Genomic DNA, 13,740 nt, shown 5'->3' with positions numbered 1-13,740 from the left:
CTAACAGAATAATCTAGAGAAGCATCTTCCAGAGACTGGATTTGACCCTGAAATATAGAAGCATATTCTTTAACAGTTGGACACCCTTTGGCAGTTCTTTACCCATACACACCACTAGTAAGTCATGGGTTGATCCAAGTGGAATTCAAGGAGGTAAAATCAGTCATGTGGGTTTAGTGTCCATCCATGGCATCTCTTTTTCATTATGAAGAGTAGCTAGCTGACTTCATTGTTCCTCCTCTCAATATCAGGCATCATAGAGGATACAGAAAGTTTTTCAAGTCATTGTATCACCATTAGGAATTTGAGTTCGGGTACCTCCTTCCCAAGGACTAACTGTAGCATATCGGGTCTATGGAAATACCAAACCCTTTAAGATATTTTTTAATGTAGTGGCCCGTTTCATCATCTTTCTCCTTTTCCAATTAATTCACAATCAAATAGAACAAGTTTTTCCATATCTTTACTCTCAGTAATGTGCAACATGAACATATTAGTGTTAAGTAGTAAGAAATAACACAGTGGCCGTAGAAGACATTTATATTTGCAAAATTACAACAATTATCTTTTCGAATTCCCCCAAATTAGCATATTTGTTAATCAAATTAATTAAGAAGCTTTTCAAAATAAAAGCAATGTTTTAAATAAATATACTCTTTCATACAATAGAACATTTAGTTCTGTTGGAGGTAATGAATCAGCATCGTACTCACATACTTTATGAAGACATTAGGGTTAAAATGATCTAAATGTGTTTATAAATGTACTCTAATTAGTCATTTGCGAGTATTTTTGTATGTTAAAATTGTAGATGTTTTGTAATCAGTGTTTATTTATTTGGCAGTACTGAAGTTTAGCTTTGTGCTTGCTAGGCAGGTGCTATAATGTGAACCACGCCTCTGATTAGCTACTTTTTAAATCATTATAAAGATGTTATCTGACTTGCAGAATTTATATAAGCTCAACATGATGATATGATGCTGTTTGAACAGTATCTTTAAATTTGAGTTCAGTACCCAACATTACATCCAGTTAAAGCCAAGACCTTTTAGCTGTCCACATCTGTCACTGAAAACATGCTAGACTCCCAGTTCAGGAGAATGAGACCTTTCTACAAATCCTGTAAGTTCCATGACCAAATATCATTGTCACATTAAAAATCTTAATTACAACAGAGCACTGGGTGTTTTTCAGAGACCACATGTGTAGGTATAAATACATTTCTCATCAGCTTTTCCATTGGAACCACATTTTGTAAATTACTATAGAAAACTTCCTAAAGTTTAATTTTATTTAATAAATATTTTGGAGAGCTTGCTGACTGAAGAGCGACTTTGCTGATATTTCTAGAAATTCTGATTGCTTAATTTTTCCATCACTTTTACTTCTACTGTAGTTCTTAATAGCTTTTAAATCTATAGTGAATTTATTGATACATCTATGCTTTGACAATTGTGATTTTCTTTAACTGTATGCTATGCTAAGATCTTGAAATTAAAGGACAAAGGCAGAGAAGTAAAATTAAACACAGCAACAGTTATAATAGTAAGTGCTCATTAGAATCTGATTAACAAGTCTGTCCCAAAATGATGATAAAGATACAGAAATAACAATAAATGACTAATGCAAAACAGATTGGATTTTGAACATGGTCTCTATCTCATGTTCTCTCTCTTTCTCTCTCTCTCACACACACACATATACACACACATACATACACATACAAACTTACACAGGCATTCACATATGGATGTATACACACATCTCAATTAAAATACTGTGACTCCAAGTTTTAACTTAGATAAATTAACTACATTAAAATACTGACACTGTGAAAAAAAAAAGTGTTTATGTCCAACACCCTAGAGAGCGAACCACTTTTGTGAACATCTAAAAACATCCAAAAAAGAAAACAAGAATGCAAATGCAGAGTTCCTGACAAAAAGGACAGGTGAACGTGTCAGTACTGCCTGGAGCTACAGCTTTCCGTTTTCCTCACTACTTTCCTTCTCCTCTATTGCTTCCAGGCTTCTCTTGCCCTTGGCCTCGGCACCGCTGCTGGGGGGTTTACTCAGTCCACAAGACAAGCATGCCAGCTGGATCTGCTTCATGTTTTCCAGAGCTTCGTTCTTGGCATTCTTCAATAGGTCTCCTTGTCCCTACAAATAGGTAGAAATAGACACCAAAGAAGATAGTTACGGGTTAAGTTCCCTAAGTAACATTGTTCTCTCTTTTCTGCTATGACTCAATGAGAAAACAGACCCAGACCCATAATGCACTTTTCCAGGGTTAATCCCAAGATTTGTTTTTTAGGTATCATTGAGAGCCTGTGCTCTGTAAGCCTACGACTCCAACTTGAACCTTCCCAACTGAAGGCTGGCTGCCCTGGTGCTTCTTGTCTTGGGCAACCTTCTCATTATGCAGCTGACTTCTATTCATGTGGTCTCAGACTTTTACAGTTGTGGTTCTTTCCACCGAGCCTCAGCCTTTCAAGTCTTGTGAGAAAACAAGAAAAGATGTCCGTCCTTAAAGAACTAAAACTGAAGTTCGTCTACAGTGTACAAGAAAGAGCTCACATAGCTGAACATCTCCTGTGCTGTAAATCATCCGCTTCATGCTTGCTGAGCTGGTTCTTAATGGATTGAGTTAACCTCACGGTCTTGCTCTTCATAAGCTATTACTTACCCACATCCTCGCTGTATGTTCCACCATCCTCAAGACAATGTTCCCATCTGGCTAATGGAGTCTCTAGAGATTCTAGTGGCTCAACATGTCCATCACAGCACAGAGTAGAGGAGAATGGCAAGAACACATTAGCTGTCATTTATACTCATGCCTGAGAAAAATGATTTTCCCTGCTATTTTTATTCCAAAGATCAAGTGTGTACATTAGTAAATTGTAGAGTAGTGGGGATGTGTCTCAACAGCATAAAGCCAAAGAGGAAGTAGCTCTTCCTCCTCTCTCTGCTCTTATTCTCACAGCAGGGCCTGAGAATATGACCTTGAAACTGTGAAGGATAGTGGAGTTAAGCCAACTGTCGGAGGGGGCATCTATAAAGCAGAAGCTTGCTCAGAGAAAGAATAATTTACCTAATTTATGCAAACTACTCTATGATGAATTGCTACATCCCTTTAAGGAATACATTTTTCTTAGACTCTATGTAGAAGCAAGCAATTAAAAAATGCCTTGGATCTGGGTGCTGGTGGCTCATGCCTGTATTCCAAGCTACTCAGAAGGCTGAGATCTGGGGATTGTAGTTTGAAGCCAGCCAAAGCAGAAAAGTCAATAATCTACTCAGTAAAAGCCTGAAGTGGCTCTGTGGCTCAAGTGGTACAGAGCTAAGTCTTGAGCATAAGAAGCTCAGGGACAGCGCCTAAGCTGTCTGGACAGACAGACACAGATACAAAAAATACTTTGGAATATCTAATTCCTTGAAATCTGTGGAGGCACACAACAATTCTATCCTACGTAAAGATGGCCAAGTCCTTGTAATAAGATCCTTTAACAATATGGGATAAGGAGCTGAGCTTTGCCTAATGTTCACGTGAAAATAAACTTCCCTTTAGTTACTCAGCTCATGAAATAAGATTTCGAAGTAGACTTGGAGGTTGTAAGAAGCTGAGCCTGATAAGGATGAATTGCTGGCTCAAGGCTTCAACTGGACTAATGCCGGGTCTTTCCCTCCTGGCTAGGTGCCCTGTCATACACCACATGGGTTATACAGGCAAAGATGGAAACTACAGCAAAACTACAGTTTTGGTGATTAATTGGAGATAATAGTCTTATGGAGTTTTCTGCCCAGGCTAGCTTCAAGTCATGATCCTCAGATCTCAGCCTCCTGAATAGCTAGGATTACAGACTATAGCAGACTGAGGCCTGTCAGTGAAAAGATGTATTTTCTGAGGGAAAAAATAAAATTGGGGACATTGTTTGGAAAAGCGATTGTTAAGTAATAATACAATACACAAGGTGCTTAGTCTGTGCAAGCACTCTGCGTTGTGTATGATCACCCCTTCAGTCATCACAGCTTCCCTCTGAGGTACTTTTATTTACCAATGGAACACCCTGAAGCACAGAGTGGGCCTCACCCCTACCCCATTCCTGTAAAATGACCTGGGTGGTCACTAGTGAGCTGCAGCTAGATCAAGCCTATGGACTTCAGCCCCTCATTGTATGTAAATCATGTGCTCTCTTCCAAATACAATGAAGCCACCTATTCATTGTTACCCATGGCAACAACAGAGACAGGAAAGAAAATCACTGCTCTTGTGACAGAGACAACAGAACTTAAGAGACAGGATCCTGAGCCAGGAAAACAGGTTACAGCCAAGACAACACCGCCAGGAATAAAAGTCAGAGTATTTCCCATTGATTTAACCTGAGCCTTTTCCTCTTCCACAAAAATAATAAAAGCATTTTTCCACCTCTCTTCCCAGTTCTGAGGCAAATAAGGCACGTTGAAAAGCTGCTTATGATTTAAATGATCATAAGTAAGCTGCTATAAAATTATTTGAAAAGCAGCTAACATTTTCTGTTACTATAAAAAATATCTATGTACTTTAATATTGATTTGAATAACTTGCTTAAAATCCATTAACCCCTTTGTATAACCAAAGTCTTTAAAATAAAACCACACATCTCTTCTGTTTTTAGAATTGGAAGAATTCCTTTAAAAACAAGCTGTATCAAGGTGATTATACCTACAATCATTTTCAGAGTATTACTGAGAAGTAATCTCTTTTCACTTAGTCTTAAAATTATCACTGAGCATTTTAAAGCAAATTGGTATTTGGAAATGTCATAATAAAACCCCTTTGTATAATTAATACACACTAATTTTAAAAACAAGTTGGCATTTCCTAACTGTAAGAGAACAATGACATACACAAAAATAACAGACTTGGTATTATCAATGCATAATGTTCTCACATGACTTCTCCTACAGCAGGTTATGAAATGGATTTTAATCAGCCCAAATGTCATCTCATCCGTTCTGAGAGGTGGCATCCACGCCTAAATGCCAGACTGTGCCAGTTCTGGTGAAGTCAGTTTCTAGAAAACAATGGCCAATTGGATAAGACAATTTGTACTAGTACACAAGCACACAACTACATCATCTCTTGATAACCCGAGAGACAACATGTGCTGGCTACAGAAAGCAGACAGAAAAAAAAAAAAAGCCCAGAAAATCCAGAAGTTGAACTCCTAACTATCAAGGGGAAGTACAAATGAAAGGCTTTGAAAAGCTCACACTGAATTATCTGTTAAAATTTTAAGGAAGGAAGAATCAGGGTTATCTTTCTATTCTGTGATTTCAGGAACCACTTACGTACTTTCTTCCATGGGTCCTACCAACCATGCCATTAGCACCAGAAAAAAAAAAAAAAGAAAACAAAACTCATTCTAAGCAAATTGTAGACAGGGAAGTTAGTTGGTAGCAAACCCCATCCTGGCATTCCTTTCTGGTCTGACTTTCCCATTTTATCTATAGCAGTTTACCTTCAGCATCTAGCCAGCCCACACCAGTTCATCTCCCACCAACATCTCTGCCCTATGTAGCATTTCCACTCAGCCATATCAGATATTCCATCTGCAATGCTATTGAAGGTATAGTCTAACACAGAATTCCTACAAATGTTGTAATTCCATTCTCTTCCAACAAGAGAGCTTGTAGGAAAAGAGGAGCCAGGAGAATTTGTTGTACTTGCTATATAAATTGAATTCCTTCTTATATATTCGAATAAATCTGGGATTACCATGGCATAGCCTGAAAAATTAATGCATAACTTGACCACAGAACATTCAACTTGAAGGAGATGTCAAGATGCTACTGGCTTTTCTATCCTGAGACTCTCATGGGTGTTCATAGAACTTCTAATCAGGTACTGAGGATGCTTCAGGAATAAAAGAGGGTCACTTTCACTCACACAGAGAGTAGATAGACCAATGCTGCTAGGACAAAGACACTAACAGTCATGAGAGCAGTGGTTGCCATTCATTCTCCACACAATCAGACTTCCAAACATAAGATACCAGGGCAATTCAAGCACATTCAGAAAGCAACAGTGGAAATCACAGAAAGCCACAGAGACTATTATAGATACGTGAGTCTAAAAATTAATAATTGATGAATATTTTATTAAAAACACATTGAACCTTCCATACCAATACCTTCCAATTGCACTACTGGCAGTTAAAATAAAAAATATCTAAAAATCAGGAACTTAGACTGTGAATGACTGACAATGTCAGGTTCTTCTAATAAGTGGGCTGTTAACTATAACATACTATTACAACACTAAATAGTAGCAACCAGGTATTGAAAAATTAGTGTAGTAAGCAATGGTCACATATTATCTCATTAGATCATGATCATAAAAGAAAATAGAATCCTAAATGTAAATTATCCATTTGTTATATATGCTATTATCTATCTGAAGATATTTAAGAGTTTTGGGTTTTCTATTCTTACCAGAAAATGTAGTTAACCTCCACTGCTTGGAAAGAGTCCTGGTTACAGTCTAGCAGAGTAACTCACAAAAGATATCTGTGGCTCTACACACATTTTTCCCATGAACTGCCCTATTCCTTGTATCTTTGTCACATGTAAAGAAAATGCATAAACTGACTCAAGAGCATACCACAAATATTTAAAGCAGCTAATTGGGACTCTGGGAACAGGAAAACCCTCCAATGTACACAATGATACACATAAACAACTGAATCTCATCTCCAGGCTACTCCTGTGAGTATCCCTGAGCACACAAACAGTGGCAAACTGATTTCCCAGACAGTCTTTCCAAAAATGTCTACAACCATAGTCAAGAGTCACTCATGGATAGCTCTGTCTTAAAAGTTGGCCACAAAGCAGCTGGGAAGGTGGCTCAGTGGCAGAGTGCTTGCCTTGCATGCCTGAGGCCCTGGGTTCGATTCCTCAGCACCACATAAGCAAAAAGAAAAGAGCCGGAAGTGGCGCTGTGGCTCAAGTGGTAGAGCGCTAGCCTTGAGCTGAAGAGCTGAGGGACAGCGCCCAGGCCCAGAGTTCAGGCCCCATGACCGGACCCAAAAAAAAAAAAAGTTGGCCACAGATACAACACTGGTATGAACAACTCAACATGTCCCAGCTACTGTGATAGGCTGTGCTGAACCACTACTTTTCTAGCTCAAAACCCAAGGTTGTATGGAATTTTGGTGTCATTTAAAGAGGTTAAATGCTTTGCTCCAAAGACACAAAAACTGTTACAATCTTTTCTGTTTGATAAACAGCAACTCAAAAATGTTTTTATATCATGACAACTATTTTTCTCTTGAAATAATACTTCTGATAAATTACTATGGATGAACATCCTAAAAGATGGCCTGAGAATCTTGCTCACTAGAAAGCCTAGCTGTGTAGAGAATATATGAGATATTAACATTAGTTACAAGGCATAAAGTATTGCTCACTAGGACACTAGGCATAAAATATCTTAACTGAACAAAACAGAAGTTTCTATTGTACTGCATTATCAATTCTTGAATTTACTATTTTTCAATATCTTGACAACAGAATGTTTTAGGTACATTCAACTTGCCACTAAAATGATTGAATTTATCCTCATTGAACCCTCAGAATATATGGGTAAGACTGGTAGAATAGGTCTAGCCTAACAACGTTGGCTTGTTGGAGCTATGCTGTTCTTCTGAAACTTTGAGCTCCTAACACTGCTTCTTTAAAATCATTATTATGTGGGGCTGGGAAGGTGGCTCAGTGGTAGAGCGCTTGCCTTGCATGCATGAGGCCCTGGGTTCGATTCCTCAGCACCACATAAGCAAAAAGAAAAAAAAAACTGGAAGTGGCGCTGTGGCTCAAGTGGTAGAGCTCTAGCCTTGAGCTGAAGAGCTGAGGGACAGTGCCCAGGCCCAGAGTTCAGGCCCCATGACCAGACCCAAAAAAAAAAAATCATTATTATGTGATCCAATTAAGTTACATAATTCTTAGAAGAAGAGAAGGATAATTGCAGTGGACATGCTTACTTAAATTTTATATAAATTTCCTCAAAATAGGTTTTGTGATTGATCTATATTAGATATGATTATTAACTACATTTAATAGAATATTTCTGAGCCCTATGACAGCAGAACAGATGTCATTTTGGCACTAGAAAATTTAATCTTCAAGGAAATATAATTTATAGAAGGTATTTTAAAGGAATTTTAAGAATTAAATATCAAAGACTTCATGCAATGTCACACAAAGTGACAGATAACATGTTTAGCAAATGAACTGTACAAAAGGCCTTAGGATATCAGAAGTCATTTTGTTACAATTCAACATAATGAAAATAAATTTGGAAAAATCATTTGGCTAATTTCTTTCTCAAACAACAACCTGGATTGTTACAATAGCTTTCTAATGGGAAAATCTTGTCTAATTGAATGTTGAAGAAGTGGAAGGCATTATTAGGAACTTCACAATGATAAATAATTGCATTGTAAATGAAAAGCCTGTGTGTTAGTCATATTTTGAAAAATAACTTTTAATTTATAGGAGTTCATGTTTATGTCTATATAAGTACTATATATATAGAATACTATTTATACTTATCTGAAGTGCTCGGTGTTATTTAAATGCTACTCATTAGTTTAATAATAATAAAATTATAAATAATCTAGTAGCAATCATGCTAACAGGTACTGTTAACAATGGGTATTATCTGTACTACTCAATAAAACCTACTTCACTGACATCTCTCAGTGACCAGAGCTTTAGAGAGAAGTACGAAACTTAATGTTTCAAATTCTCATTTTTAATCCCAGCTGTAATTTGTGCTGAGACATCTACAGCTTTCCTTTGCAGGAAGAACACTGTGGCTCTTTCAGCTGTGAAGACTTAGACTTAAAATGTTGCTTTATTCATCTATCCATTAAACAAGGATTTATTATATATTGATTATAAGTGAGATTTTACCTTTGACCTGTAGTTCTCAACCATACTGAAACCTAGAACCTTTAACTATTTTTAAGTTTCCCTTTATTAACCTGAAACAAAATTCACAGACAATATAATCTGCATATGCATTATTAAAATAAAGAAAATATAGTGTCATAGTTATAAAGTAGAAATAAATGAAAAAATAACATGTATTGCAAAAATGTAAATGTTTCAGCAGTTACATAAGGAACCATAGTGAAGTAGACAGACATTTGTATTAATAAAGTGCCATTACACACACACACACACAAATTCAGATATATAATTAAATACAGATATGATAATTATGATTACACCTATCTTGTAGACTTATCATGAGAGTAAGAAAGACAAAAAATTGGAAATCATTTGGAACAATGCTGTTGTAGCTAGCAAACTCTTGAATGTGAGCTGTTATTGTTCTATAAACAGAAAATTAAGGGGTTTCCATAAATGCAATGTTTTTCTATCAATAACAAGAATGTTACACATAAGTCTAGTGTATTTTTACCTTATAAAATGCAAGAAAGTAAAGAACACACTGGTGGGAAACAAGATACCCCAAGAATAAGAGCCAACTCTGCATCTCCACTTCCTCCTATGGAGATCTCACAATCATTCATTTGTTCTTAAAAAAAAAAAAAAAAAAGGAACAACTGCACTGATGTGAATGAAGCCTTCCTTGGGGAATCCCAGAATGTGTCACCCACTGTCTGAACCAAAGCTGATTTTTCTCGGTTGTAATTTAAAGGCCACTTACAATTGCTCAGTATAAGACAGCTGTTTCGTTTAAGCCAGATGAGAAAGTAAAAATAAACTTAAAGCACCATCACCAAGAGAAATGAACAACAAACATTATTTTTTTGTGACAGACAGACCTGCTCTATTTCTGAAGATACCCTCAGACAATTTCTAGGAGGTTCTCTGTCTGAGAAGCCATCTGTCTGCTTTGAGCAAATGATTGTGAGCATAATCCACTTACAGAAAATGTCAACAAAATTGTTTCAACACCACTGAGCTGAATAATAGAAAACCCCAAGCTAAACTTGACAAATACCATTCAGCTGCAAAGAGCTTATGAATTTAAGTTCCTGTGATGATACCAGTACCCGGATAATTCTTTGGTCGTCCTTTTGACAAAAGAACCATTTAGTTAGTAAGACAGAAGTCCCTGCTTGCTGGTTCCTGCCCTCTGGTCTTTCCGTCTAATTCTGTGATCATCAGCCTCTATGTCAGTAAAGCTAATAAGAAAAGACAGAAGAGTAATATCCACCTTTAGCAAGCTGACAAACGTAATGAATCGTCTTTCAAATGAAACCTGAGTAACTGGTGGGCATTCACACAACAAACCAGCCCGGTTTGCAAGATGCAATATCTGGAATTAACTCTTCCTGGACAATAAATGATTCAGAAATCAGAATTCATACACCCACTATGATTGCCCCCAGGACAAACACTTGTTTCTTTTTCATTAATTTTATAAGGTAAAAATGCACTAGACTTGGGTGTCACATTCTTATTATTGATAGAGAAAGAGCATCAATGCAAGCCATGTACCTCAGCCAAAGCATCCTATTTCCATTTCAAAAAGATCATTTACAACTGCTTGAAAGATGTAGGTTGCAAACCCCAGAAAAGAAAAAAGCTCTAGATAATGCTAATATTTGGAGAATATTTTTCAAATGCATGTTTGTATTTGTTGGGTAATGTTTCCTACTTATGTGTCTTGGCTCTTATGGCTCAAATGATTAGTTATTTGATTCTTTCAAAGATAATGTCTGCAAAAAGGCCAGATCATGAATGTAAATGAAACCTCCTTCGACATCCCCACTAGGGGTAAACTGGCCCAACATGTTCCTCTCCTCAGCCCCAGAACTGTCAGCAGGCCAGGGCTGCGGTGTTTCCTGAGGCCAGGGCCTGCCCCACATCTCCAGGGTACCTTCTGCACTGTCTTCCATGCTCATGCATTCGCTGTAGCTCGCGGACAGCACTGAACATCCTTTTTTCGTTTTTTTAAACCAAGGACATTCATTTCTTGTTATGATTTTTAAAATAATATATAAATAAATGAATAAAATAATAATAAAATGAGTAATAAACAAATAAAATGAACGTGTCCACTTCGAGAGTGCAAGGCTGACCCCTCTCCTGGCATTCAGTCACCTAGTGAGTCTGGTATGAACTTCACTTCAGAGTCAGATGGTTGGAGAGAACAAACAATTGTGAGGCAAACACTGTTATAGGGGCAAATGTCTTATCCTTCTACCCACTAAGTCATTCATTTAAAAAAATAAATGATGTTAAAGGAAACTATCAAATGAAATATGCCATATTTTTTTGCTAGTCCTGGAACTTGAACTCAGGGCCTGGACACTGTCCCTGAGCTTCTTTAGCTCCCTACCACTTGAGGCACAGCACCACTTCCAGTATTTTCTGTTTATGTGGTACTGAGGAATTGAACCCAGGGCTTCATGCATGCTAGGCAAGTACTCTACCTCTAAGCCACATTCCCAGCCCCATTTCTCTCTTTTTTAGTAGTAGTAGTAGTAGTAGCAGCAGTAGTATTTGTACTATTTTTTGTCATATTTGAACTCGTGATTTTGCATTTCCTAGGCAGGCTCGTGACTAGTTAAGCCATGCCTCCAGCCCTTTTTGCCATGGTTATCTTTGAGATAGAGGTCCCCTATTAGCCAGCTCTTTTGGACTGCAATCCTCTGATTTATTCTTCTCACTGTAGCGAAGATAACTGAGATCCACCACCACTCCCAGCTTTTTCAGATGGGATGGGGTATCACAAAGTTTTTTTGGTTTGTTTGTTCTATCCTCAGACAGGCCCGGTACTGTGATCCTCCCAATCTCTGCCTCCTGAGTAGATAAGATCACAGGTTTGTGCTACCAACTCTTGGCCTACTTCTATTTCTTTGCTTGTTTGTTGGTTTATTATTCCAGTATTGTGGCTTGAACTCTGGACCTGGGCATTGTTACAGACAAGAATCACATGACCTCACTTGCCTAAACTGCTTTGAACATCACTCCTCAGATCTCTGCCTCCTTAGTAGCTAGGGTTACAGTGATGAACTACCAGCACTTAGCTACTTATTCCTTACATATAAATGAAGGATGCAGCCCACTCAGCTTCTTCAACTATGGCTGGGGGGAGATGGGTGGTTAGGTCTCACTTTTACTGCTGCAACCTTCAAATCATTTGGTTATATGCCGGACCAATGGCTGCTCCAAGATTTCATTTCCTAACTCAAATGTATTTTTTAAACAATAATTTTAAGTGAACTTATTTATGACTGCAGTTGTTTTGTTTTGTTCTGTTCTTTGGGACAGGATCTTGCTCTTGACCTCAAACTGGCAATCATATCTCTGCCTTCTGTGTACTGGGATTACAGGTCTGCACTACCACATCCAATACGCTCAAGTTTTAGATCACAAACTCAAGCCCTAGAGACTATCAAACTGCTAACAATGGGAAGTGGCTCTGTAGCTCAAGTGGTAGAGCGCTCGCCTTGAGTTGAAGAGCTGAGGGACAGCGCCCAGGCCCAGAGTTCAAGCCCCACGACCGACAAAAAAAAACAAACAAACAAAAACTATATAGAGCACTCAAACTGCTAACAATGTATTTGCCCCAATTTTTTGTTCATTTTAAAATGTTTTCAACCCAACAGAATGCTTAAAGACTTATCACTTGTGTTTCCCACGTTGTTCATATAGTGTCACATTGGCTGAATGTGCTCAGCAACCTTATCCATGTATGTTCATTCTCCCTAAATCTCACTGTGTATGTTATGAAAACAAGGAACTGCATACAACCACAATACTATTACCCCCAACGACATTTATATTCACTCAGAATATACATGCATACTAAATTAGTCCAAGTGTCCCATACATTTTGTTCACATTTTTTTTTTTTTGGTCAAGTCGTGGGGCCTGAGCTCTGGGCCTAGGCGCTGTCCCTCAGCTCTTCAGCTCAAGGCTAGCACTCTACCACTTGAGTCACAGTGCCACTTCCTGCTTTTTTCTTTTTGCTTATGTGGTGCTGAGGAATCAAACCCAGGGCCTCAGGCATGCAAGGCAAGTGCTCTACCACTGAGCCACCTTCCCAGCCACTGATCACCTTATTTTTAATCTGGCCTCTAATCAGGGGGCTCAAGCATCACTAGCATATCTGTCAATAATGACCCAGTTCTGTGGTGTCAGTGTAAATGCCTGGTAAACACCGGGGCACAGCAGGGAAGGTCACCACTGGAAAGGCCTCCATTTCCCAGCCTTGCTCCTGCTGCCTTCATGGAACATACATCATTAAGCCATCATAGACACGTGCCGCAAGATTTCTAAATGTCAAATGCTATCATTCTCCCATTTCTACTGTTGAGTAAACTTTATAAATACTAATGCCTTGAAAATGTCACCATACAAGCCAGGCCGTAGCACGTCTAAAACAATACCAGCACTTAAGAGACTGAGAGGCAGAAGGATTATAAATCTGAGGGCATCACAGGCAACAGAGAAAGAAGACCCTATCTCAAAAAAAAAAAAGTCACCATATATTCATGACATACACCTAACAGCTCCCTAATGGGGAGAAGGAAGCTAGCAACTAGCAATGAGAAAGATCATTCCTACTCAACTCCCATTCAACACCAATAGCAGACAGTGCTTCTTAGAACTTGAGTAAGTGAACCAAAGTACAAAAATAAATCTTACTTTAAATGACCACTCTGTGTGTGTGTGTGTGTGTGTGTGTGTGTGTGTGTGTGTGTGTGTGTGTGTGTGT

At 38.1% G+C, this 13,740-nt stretch overlaps 1 protein-coding gene across 1 annotated transcript in view; it reads right to left on the bottom strand.

Annotated features, from left to right (window-relative positions):
- Window positions 1–524: 524 nt before the first annotated feature.
- Plcl1 (phospholipase C-like 1) overlaps window positions 525–13,740 on the bottom strand; it is a 346,900-nt gene continuing 333,684 nt past the window's right edge. The window contains exon 6 of the mRNA XM_013011359.1: window positions 525–2,159. Within this exon, the coding sequence (XP_012866813.1) occupies window positions 1,977–2,159 (183 nt within the window). The 3' untranslated portion in view covers window positions 525–1,976. The remainder of the gene's footprint in view (window positions 2,160–13,740) is intronic.

Source organism: Dipodomys ordii, unplaced genomic scaffold (genome assembly GCF_000151885.1).
Source record: "Dipodomys ordii isolate 6190 unplaced genomic scaffold, Dord_2.0 Scaffold1, whole genome shotgun sequence".
Lineage (NCBI taxonomy): Eukaryota > Metazoa > Chordata > Mammalia > Rodentia > Heteromyidae > Dipodomys > Dipodomys ordii.
This window is presented reverse-complemented; position numbering and strand designations above follow the sequence as displayed.